Raw genomic sequence first — 11,465 nt, forward strand, 5'->3', positions numbered from 1 at the left:
GAACATCTCTGCTGTTACTACTAGCTGATGGTTAAAGTGTTTAGTTACTTTTGAGAGCTGACGTTCATTGCTTTTACCTTTCACCCATTTTGTTCTTTCACAAAGACCCAAAGTGCTCTCCTTTTCCAGGCAAAACAGTAAGAACTTTTAACTGCCTCTCTCTTATAATTCATATCCACAGTTTTGAGAAGATATTGGCATGAGAAAGAGAATATAACAAAAATGAAGACATAATTGGTTACTCCAGGAAATAGGCTCTTCACTCTTGTTTTTGAGAGTGGAATGTTGTTGATGTTTATCCACATTTATCGATTATATTGAGCATAGGATTCCATTTAGTCTTACCCACCACACTCATTTACAGCATTATTACTTAATTGATTATTTGAGTGATCTCCAAGTACATGTAATACCACATAAAATATGAATGAGATCTTGCAGCTTTAGTGAAACTCAGAATAAGATACATGACTATTGTATTGTTAATATGCTATGGTATTTTTTTGTAATGTCAACTTCATTCATGTTACAAAATTCTCATCTCACTTCCTTTCATGCAGATCATGAAGGAAAAGCAGGAATGGCTTCTCTTATTTTAAAGCAAAATGCTTCATTAGACTTGGAGCAAATGTATAAGCAAGTAGTGACCTATCTACCAAGTTATGCTTGTCCCCTTTTCTTAAGAGTCCAGGTAAGTTGCATTATTGTACTGTGTATACAAATATCTACATAATTTAAACACAGAGATTGCTAAGTGAATAACAAAAAGTGCTTGTTCATCTTATCACTAGATTAGTTTTAGACCTGGTCGTATTTGCTGTCTTCATTAATGGAGTCCTGGAAAAGGGAGTACACAAAAAGTCAGTGAATTTGCAGATTATGTTTAAATGAGAGAAATTGTACAAATGAGCAAGGACAGAGATCATACAAAAAGATATGGGGAGATTAGAAGCATAAGCATGGTGAAAGAAGAAGATTCAGATTTAAAAATATGAACAATTGCATCTGGAGAAAAGAATTTAAAATCCATTTTATTCAGTGAAAATGAGAGGAGAAATAGAGCTAAAGCAGGAGACAGTGGACATGCACAATAAAGTGAATGTTATTTTCTGTGTAACAATGACAAATATGAAAACATTTGAAAAGATACTAAGTAAATTGAAAAGATGAATAAAAAAATGTGTGTTATTGTTGTCACCACAGTAATCACCAGAGTCATCCTTATTTGTGCATTACTGTCCAGTTTGGGGGTAAAATAGACCCTCCCACAGAGTGTAAAAATGTAAACATGATACAGTGGACTACACAAAGCTAGGAAAAAATGTGAGAGTACCAAAAGCACACAATATTGATAATCATGATAAATTAAGTCTGATGAGCACTTTCATTTCTGGTAAGTGTTTTGCAAACATCACTATAAAGAGAAACAGAAAAATGTCTGTGAAGGAGCCCCCAAAGTTCAAGGAGCTGATCAAAAAAATAGTCATTGTTTAAAAAGAGAAGTTAAGTTATGGAGGGTGGTATCTTAGACCACCCATCTTTGGATGAATTTATACTATTATAGAAGTTCCCCTCTTTATACTAAACCATCTTATATACTGGTTTAGTATGTGGAGGGGAATACTGGTTCAGAATAAAGAGGGGAGACAATAAATCTGTGAAAGACTTTGAAAATGAAATATGTATTTATCAATCTATCTCATAAGTCCAGGCAGATATCTTGCCAGCAGCATTCTGATGTGAGGAATCAAGAGTAGACTTGAGAAGGTTACAGGAGTCAGTTTATGAAATTGTGAGAACCTAGTCTAGATTCACTCCTGTACAGCTGTACAAAAACCCCTTTATACTGGACAAAATGAATCTGAACCTTGGGTATTGCATTGATATTGACTATCTGGAGTTTAAATTAATGTTTAAATGCCTCCATTACAAATGCATTGCTGTTGATACAGTTGTTAATTAACCAAGAAGGAACAGAGGGGGTGGAACTTCAAGGGGAAAAAATTAAAAACATATTAAATTTAATACAAATTAGAACATAAGCTTGATTTGGCATATAATCATACTTTAGAAGATGTCAGAACATTTCTTAGACCAATCAGAGCAGGTAGATAAAATCTGTAGGAATGTGTGGAGTAGATAAAAAAGATGACATTTTTTTTGAATATAATACTTAATTTTTCGTGTTCAGAGATTGTTTGCATATATAAAAAAAGTATAAAGACAGAAGAGAAGATAATGAAGATAGGTCCTAAAGTTGGGCTGAGTAGAGTTATTTAGAATAGAGAAGACAGTCTTATTACAGATGCCTCACACCACTTTTCCAGGGAGTACAATAGCACTGGAGCAGTCTGAAACAAAATGTACGGTCAAGATCCATCTTCCTTTGGACTGAATATGGCTGAATATGAGTATGGCAGATTTAGTACATGATTCTTTCAATCCCTTTTGTGAGGGGTTCTGGAAATAGTCATAGATACAGTAAATTTCCTGAGTTTTATTAAGTTCTTGGTAATCACAGGTTTTACTCTCAGAAGCTTCCTTTTGTTGTGTGTAGTTTCCTTTTGTAATGTGCACAGTGCAGATTGTGCAGATCTTGGGCATGCTGGGGCTGCATACACTGCATGTGACACTAAAGAGACACTGCATAGGGATGCAGAAAGGAATGGGCTCTAGCTTTTATCTGCCACGTCTCTGGTGTGGGTCCGTAGCAGCACACAATCTCCAGTCCTTCAGCAGAATGAGAATAAACTGATTTACATCAAGTAAGACTTTGAAAAACAAATGTGAATGTGAGCAAAAGAAAAGTGGCTTCTTTTTGAATAATGTATCTTTCTCTCTACTGCAGGAAAAAATGGAAATGACAGGAACATTTAAACAACAAAAATTTCGACTTGTGGATGAAGGTTTTAATCCATCTACAATTACTGATCCTCTTTATTTTTTAGATAATTCTAAGAAGGCATATGTCTTGTTAACCAAAGAATTACATGAGATGATCTTATCTGGGAAAATTAAACTTTAATAATTGACCCTATAAGAGGCTATTAAGGGACAGTCTATACAAGCTATTGTATGAAAAATCAATGCAATTAATTACCAGTATTTTTATATAGTTATCCAGAATAGTGTTTTTTATATTTGATATTTACATTCAGGTATATCTTTACTCACTTGGTTATTATTTTTCACTAATAATTTTTACCTCTTGAGACAAATTTCTAAGCAAATAGCTTTCAAAACGTAACTGAAATCTATTTTATATTAACTTTGGAATATAAATGCTGAATCTGATACTTTTTCTTAGTACTAAATGATACATAGTATGACACATGGTAAAAAAAGAATCAACATATATTGATATTGATATTGTGTCACACGTTGCATCTAGATGGAGAATATGTGCCTGTAACATCTTTTTTTTTTTTTCTGTAGTTTTCATAATTCTGAATATGTATTTTAAGAAGTAAAGGCTTGACACTGATTGGAAGAAAAAAAAAACTTTTCTGTAGTGGACTTTTCTGATGGAATATAAGATAAAAGAAACTGAAGCAGAAGAATGTCCTCCAAACCCAAATAATAACATCACTGCTGAGATTTTTTTCTGTCATAATCTGTGCTCTTTCACGTGTTAAACTGGCTGCTTGAAGTGTCAAATTCTGAAGACAAAACAAACTTGTGAAATGTTTAATAGCAGATCAACAATAGGCAGAGAAAATCTGCATGCTTAATGGGGAAAATCATTTATATAGCATAAAAAGAATTATTGCATCACTTTATGTCATACATACTGAGTAACAAATAGCTTCCATACTCTTAGTAACAACTGCTAGAGATAATTATTTTTTGAGTATAGAATATAGCTGTTTTTTTAAAACACTAGATTTTGTGTTCTAATAATTGCTTTTTCTAAGTTTTAAAATAAAGTATAAGATTATTTAAACCACATACCATTCTTTCTCAGTTTGATTTAAGTCTGATTGCACGAAGTCTGTTTTCCAGCCTCTTTTGATAGTTTATTTGCACAGTGCCCTCTTCTAATGCAGTGTGATGCCCACTTTGATCAGCCAGGAGCAGTATCAGAGAATACGGAAAGGGTGACTCTCTCCAACACTGGGCATCCTAAGTCTCTCTTCCATCATAACAGCGGTATGAAACTAGCTTCTCATGAAAGAATAGGATGTAACACACTTGAAAAATAATTTTCTTGTGTCTTTCTACCTTCTTTATCTAACAAGACATTAGAACCTATGTCAACTTACGAATCTTTGAATCTTATTGCTTTAACTGATTTTCTTTAAAATCCCAAACCAAGGATGCAGTGAAAAATATGTAAAGACCATAACTTACTCATATTTTTGAACACAACATTCCTTATGGGGCTGTCAGTATAAATAAGGAAGTTAGCAATTTTGCAATTTACAAACCAGTGACAGTTAACAAATACAGCAACATCATGCCTTATGGTAGCTATTAATGTAAAGTACATAATGGGGAGAGAAGAGAACTGTTGGATAAGGATGGAAGGGGGTCAGTATGATCTAGCATTTTCTGAGTGGTCCCACTTACTCTGTTTCTTTAGGTAGTGCCCAAATGCGTGTCTGTAGCTGAAATCTGGGGCGGGGGATGTTTGCCACTTACTGAGACAGATAGAAGTGTCATTATCTAGTCAAGGACTTAAAATGTAAGAATGAGGTATTTATTATAAAGTTAAACCCAAAGTTGCATGTTAGGCTGAAATTGAGCAAAGGATTGGTTGTTGAAATCAAAACTTCTTTAACTCTTACATAGATATATGCTGAATATACTTTGGGACCCCTTTTATTATAAGAATAAAAATTACCTTCTTTCTATGGAAATTAATTCTTTTCTGATTTTTTTTTCTTTTAACATATGGCATGCTGACATCCACAGTAGTGTGTTTAATCTTATAGTAGAATACTAAAGAATATAGTAAGATCAATTGCCTAGCTTTGATAACATATTTAGCACTTCTAAAATTTATTTACCTTTATAATACTTGATCCTATATACAACTAGTGAAAAGGTTCTACCATTTAAATGCAACAAATGCAAGAAATAAGAGGGGAAAAAAGACATGAAAAAAAGAAGAAAACACTTTTCCATTAAAAAAAATAGAGAAACAAAACCTGAAAGCTTGTTCATGAAAGTCAACATTTGGTCACTTCTTTTGTAAAGTATCTAAGATTAAGCAGATTCTTTCTGTGAACAGAAACAGTAGTTGTGTTAGAGAAAGCACCAGAGGAAGAACAGTGTCTGTGTGCCACCTTTCATGCTCTGTCCACTACAGGATCAGCCAGCTGGTGTTTCCAAATTCTTGGGTACATTTTCAGCAGCAGTGAGACTCTTCTAACACAGCTGCCTTAGGAGCCTACAAGTGTTTGTTTCCCAGCTGTGAGCACTGGTGAAATACAGAGTTCCAGCTTCTTCCATGTTTTCTATAGTGTAACCAAGATAGCCTGGGCAATCCGCTGATTTTCAAAGGAGAGTAAAATAATTCTGTTCCATGCACTACCCCAAGAAATAGGATGTCCATGACATCAAGAAAATAATATATAGGCTCTGTATTTCCTAAGGGGAAAACAGTCTATTACTCTCAATCCAGTAGTTTTCCTTTTAGCCAGTAGGTTGTGTGCCAGCAGATGCACTGAAGCATGTTCCAGCAGAATGTCACATTCCTCATAGATACCTAAGTTCTTGAACCAGCCCTGCAGTGAGGCTGAATAATGATAGTGCTCATGTCAGACATCACAAAGCATCTTCCTTTAAGAATGAAAAAATATTGAGACTAACCTGTTCATTTCCTACCTTTACACAGACCAACATCTGGACAAGCTGAGGTATGAGGGTTTGAATGCTGCTGAAAAATGATGTCCCAGTATTCGTCTGGGAAATTTAATTTCATGTAGTAAGTAGTAAAGAAGCAGATGAGGAGTGGCTGGGGTGTGGATGGAGAGTTGCACTACTAACCTCATTTATTAAAAATAGAAATGAGAGAAAGATCAAGATAAATGAAGGTAATTATTTTTGAGATTTAATGTATATATTTTTTACTCTGCATTTAAGGAAGGTCGTTGATGAAAGATCTGTTTATTAATTTAAAAAAAAAAAAAAAAAAAAAAGAGGTTGGAGTTACCATTTAGAAAAGGTAAAATTCTGGAAGGGTAAGCACATATCCACTCGTCCTGGTGAATCTGCTACAGTTAGTACAGTTATAGTCTGTATTAATTTCCATAAATCTTTCTCAGGATCCCCAGAAAAAAATAAAAAACCACAAGCAGATAATGGCCTGAATTTTATTCTCCTCACCCAAGGCAGATAAACAGAGCTTTTAAAGAGAATTCTCATACCTATAAGAGCCACTATATTGAATGTATTTCAATTGACATACAGATTACCTGCCAATGCCGTACAGAAAACACCTTCTACTGTTGATTTTGCACCTTTTTTAAATTTAATTTTATTTTTTTTAGGAAAAAATAGAAGGTAAAGACAGGAGGAGCAATCTTTCCTGCATTTTTAAAATCTAAAAATACTGGATGGCTATGGGAGAAAAGACAAAAAGTCACTCTTCTAAAAAAATAAAAATAAAAAGTTAATTTTCAGTAGCATGTCCCCAGCTAAAAATGCAACTAGTAATTTGATGTGCATTATCACAGCAGAAATGATGACATATACCAGTATGTATGAAACTTTAGTCAACACTAATTTCAAGCAAATAATGTCTTTCTTTTTAATATCTGCTATTACAAAAAATCAATGCAAAGATTCAGTAGACAGCCAAAGAAAAGTTGCATGTGAATAGCAGCAATTTGCAGCAAAAATAATTTTAGTGTGATGTGTATTATTAGCACTACTGTCAATAACTGACAGCATAATGTGGCAATTAATTTGGCTGTAAAGGTAACATCAGAAGATCATCTGATTGTATCCTGATACTCAGGAATTAATACCTTACACATTATACCCTTAATTAGACAAATAGATTATATGATTTATGCCATGATAATTTTAAATAAACTGGGTCATTAGCAGACTGAAATACAATTCCTATGTCACTATCAAGTCCACAAGACTGAGAATCTTTTACCAAAGTAACCTTCAATGAGTTTCTCCAAAGAATGCAGTAAGCACAGCCCAAATCAGATGGCGAGGAATTGCTTTTGCAATGCAACAAAGCAGTCCTTGTTGCTGCCTTGTAGTAGGAGGTACACTGACCTGTTCCCATTAGGTCTGGCACCACGAGGTTTGCGTACTTCCTGCTATTCCATAGTCCTGCATGACAAGTGGGAGGTTTTGCATTATGTCAGCTGGACCACACACACATATGTATAAATAAAAAGGGCACTCAGACTGGCAGAAAAACGCTTCTTAATGTGTCTCCTTTTCTTCATGTAACTGATACTGCTATGCTAACAAAAATAATGTTTCTTAAAAGTATGTATGGACAGTGTTACCCATATAGGATGGTCCAAATTTGGTAATCTGCCTCTTGTGGTGGCTCTGGGTTTAGAACTCAACTAAATATCTCTGTTCATATAAAATCAACCAACCATCCAACCAACCAAATAAAACCCCAAACCCCAAAATCCACATTATAGCAAATAGAGTAAAGTGTATTCAATTAAAAATGTAACTTGCAAGAAGGGAGTCAGTGCCTTGATGGGAATTCTAATTATGAATAATGAATAAATATGAAAAGAGTCCTACTCATTCAGTGCAAATTTCTAAGTATAGATAAATAGAATTGTCAGTCTCTTACAATTCTTATGCTATGGAAGGGCATATATTTGGTTTTGGAATACTTCATAAATATGTGGAATTGATCCAAAACCACATAACTTATTTCTATATAGTTATTTGCCTGATGGAGTTCATTACTAATCTGTCTTTCCAGGCTTTCAAGCATTGTTGTTAACTATATGTGGCCAAAATACATAGCAACAGGTGCCCCTATGGCATGGTAGATGGGCAAGAAACTAACTGATGACTTGGGAAGTAATGACAACAAGAGTATTATCTGTGATTCAAGAAAAAACATGTTGCAGTGTTTACAACAATTTCCATTAATTTTTCTATTTATTATTTATTATTACTTTCTTGTTGATTATTTTTTCTTTGCTAATAACAAAATATGCGTGCATTTCTAATTTTTTAAAATTGATAACAGTGAATAAACCACTGATGCTGAAACTAGTCAGGTTACATTAAAATTTTGTTGAATCAACAATGCATATTGATCTTAGTAATTCTCAGCAGTTTTATAATGTGTATGTAAAATATTACTCAGAGGGATTTAAAACACTACTGGACTTGTGTTCTTGGTGTCTTTTGAAAGCATAGAAACTAAATGTGCAGGCTTTACCAGGCAGCAACCTTTGAAAATCTGGGAAATTACTTAATTTTTTTTCTCCAAATACAGAATATAATTACAGTAATTTTAAGATCTAGCTATGAGATCATTAAATACTTGCCTAGCTGTCCAATCATTTTCAAAATTTTTTCCCAAAGTAATTTCTACTAAGCAGCTTACAGTACTTTTCTAAATACACATGTCTTCTCCTAAATGCTAATAATTTTCTCCACTGGGTGGGCTGTGCTTTAATAGTAATACACTTGATCAGTAGTACTCCTTTTATTTTATATATATATATATATATATATATATATATATATATATATATATATCTTTTATATATTTTTTTTTTTTAATTTTTTTTTTTAAACGAACATGTTTTTTTCACAGCTTTTTCAGTTTAGGCAGAAACACCTGTGCTGCAGCATCCTAGGTCACAAGAAACTGTGAAAACAGATTAATTTGTTCCAGACTGTACTCCCCATATATAAGGATTCAATTTTCTGTTATGGAGAAGCACAAAGATGGATCTCTGGGGAGGCATGCCTGAGCAATAGCTCACTCTGACAGCTTCTTGTCCTGAAGGTATGTGGGAATAGAATTCTACCTCAGATCTTGCTCTAGTTACATTTCAATGATAAGATTCCTCAATAACTCAAGAAAATTAATAGACAGAAAAATGGACATGAACATCAAAATTGTCTTCTGATATTTAACTTTTTTTATCAAGGAAAACTGCCAGCTATCAGCTTTAGTGGGTGCATAAAGAGCTAATGATGTCATTCATTCAAATGTTAAATTAAAAGGTATTTATGTATTTGTCAGCTTCTAAAATCAGCATGTAGTTTGCCTTTCACTTCATTATCATTATAATGGAATTCAATACTTCTAGAGTATTCTATTGTGGTATTCATGCATCTGGCTGAAAAAGACATCTCTTAAATATCTCCATCAGCTGCATTTCATGGTGCAAACTTTGAAAAAAATTTCTTGAGTTTTTAAAAATAAGGGTTTTATAGAAATCCCAAATTGGCAGTAAACACTATGTATCCCAGATAAGACATTGCAATTTAGGGATCTGGACCAGATTAAACCAATCAGATAGAGTGAGATAAAGGGAGAAAATACTACATTTCAAACACCTTACAATCTTCTGGTAGACATTTGTAATTTTCCCAGGCTATATAAACTTTCATAACAAAGTGGGATTAAGTCCTGAGATTTTTTTTTTAAAAAAAAGCAAGAAACAAAACACTAGTTATGAAAATGTGGACTGTACTCCAGATTTGTGAGTAGATCCTTATTTCTGTAATAATCTAAATGTAATTCTTGCATACAAGAAGACTAAGAAACAAATTTTTGATGTCTGGATTAAAATTCCAAAGGTATGGAACATTTGGAAGTCCTAATACTCAGAGTTCTTCCACTTGTAACCTTGTAACCTTCTACCTTTACCATATTTTTTATTGTTTTAAGCATATATAGATATATAGATATAGATACATAGGTATATGTAATCAATATGGAGAAGAACAGCCTCTAGGAAGATATTATAGAAGCCTTCCAGTACCTTAACAAGGGTACAAGAAAGCATGGAGAGGGACTTTTTACAAGGGCGTGGAGTGATAAGATGGGGAAGAATGGCTTTAAACTGAAGGAGTATAGATTTAAACTTTTATTTATTTATAAATTTATTAGGAAGAAATTCTTTACTCTGAGGGTGGTGAGGCACTGGAACAGGTTTCCCAGAGAAACTGTGGCTGACCCATGCCTGGAAGTGTTTACAGCCAGGTTGGATGAAGCTCAGCAACCTGGTCTAGTGGGAGGTGTCCGTGCCCATGGCAGGGGCTTGAACTAGATGGTCTTTAAGGTCCCTTCCCATGCAAACCATTCTGTGATTCTGTGATACTAAACAAGAGAGATCTACATTCCTGCTTCATTTGCAGCTATCATGCTTCAGGAGCAGAGTTGCCTATTTCACAGCTGAGTAGCTGAACGAAATGGAGTTGCTGCAGGCATTGTTTCAGTGCCTAGCTCAAGAGCTCAAATGCTGAGTGAAATTCACAGGACACCATGACAGAGTCTTGAAAAATGTGAGGGAAGAGCTATATGCCTGCAGATAAGATCCACAGAAGTTAGCTCAAAGAGCAAGAAATGCCTAAATTGACTAGTAGAGAACAGTGAGAAGAAGATTATGTCTTAAATCCATCTCCTGTCAGCACATAAGCATCTAATTCTCATTTGCTGGGAGCACAGAGATAATTGAGCTCTCTCCTAAAATTACACAAAACTATTTTTTTTTTTTTGCAAACTCAAAAGAAATCTACAGATTTACATGAAAAATGTAGCCATATACATTCAGCTCAGTTTCTAACCAAGCATTTAATTAGAATCATACATTAAAGAGAGATTATTTATTGATAACATGTGAAACCCCTGCAATCAGTTATATATCTCTGTAGTAACAAAGCTATATTCTGTCACAAGATAAGGGAACCTCTTGTGGAGTATAAAAAAAAATAAAACTCAATTTCCATTTTGCTAGTCACGAAAATCCAATTTTTGTGAAGAAAATCTTACATCTACTCAAATGCCCATCTGCTCAAATGTAATCTGCCATTAACAAAGAGGTTTTGTTGGGAAATTTGCAGATCAAAACAATATGAAGTATGATTCACCATTGTTTCAGTCTGGTTTTGGCAGATCTCTGCTATAATGAGTAGTCCCTATGCCTTTTTTCAAGTATATTCTAAACTAGCTTGAGGTAGTAAGTTTTCTCCAGAGGTACAGACTATTTTTAAAGTCCCTCCTCTTTTGCTATATTAAAACTACATTTCTTTAGAGAAATGTGGCATACAGAAAGCAAATGTTTTTGAAATATTTTTGAGATCACTCACTTTGTTCATCTAGCTCATAATATTAAACACTACCTAACTAAAATGTTGATCCTATAGTCTGTATTTTTCTTGAACCTCTCTCTGTGATGTTCAGTCCAAGTTCCTCCTTGACAACTTTCAACCTAGTTAAGATAATCTCTGCCTTGTTTTGGTACATAAAAAAATAGTGTCAGAAAAGGACTTTCTAAAAG

At 33.9% G+C, this 11,465-nt stretch overlaps 1 protein-coding gene across 1 annotated transcript in view; it reads left to right on the top strand.

The window, feature by feature from the left end:
- The window catches only part of SLC27A6 (solute carrier family 27 member 6), a 37,615-nt gene extending 33,667 nt beyond the window's left edge, over nt 1–3,948 (top strand). Inside the window, exons 9-10 of the mRNA XM_023944977.2 lie at nt 561–691; nt 2,849–3,948. Of these exons, the coding sequence (XP_023800745.1) occupies nt 561–691; nt 2,849–3,025 (308 nt within the window). The 3' untranslated portion in view covers nt 3,026–3,948. The remainder of the gene's footprint in view (nt 1–560; nt 692–2,848) is intronic.
- Nucleotides 3,949–11,465: the final 7,517 nt, after the last annotated feature.

The sequence above is a fragment of the Cyanistes caeruleus genome, chromosome Z (genome assembly GCF_971803275.1).
Source record: "Cyanistes caeruleus chromosome Z, bCyaCae1.hap1.1, whole genome shotgun sequence".
Classification (NCBI taxonomy): Eukaryota; Metazoa; Chordata; class Aves; order Passeriformes; family Paridae; genus Cyanistes; species Cyanistes caeruleus.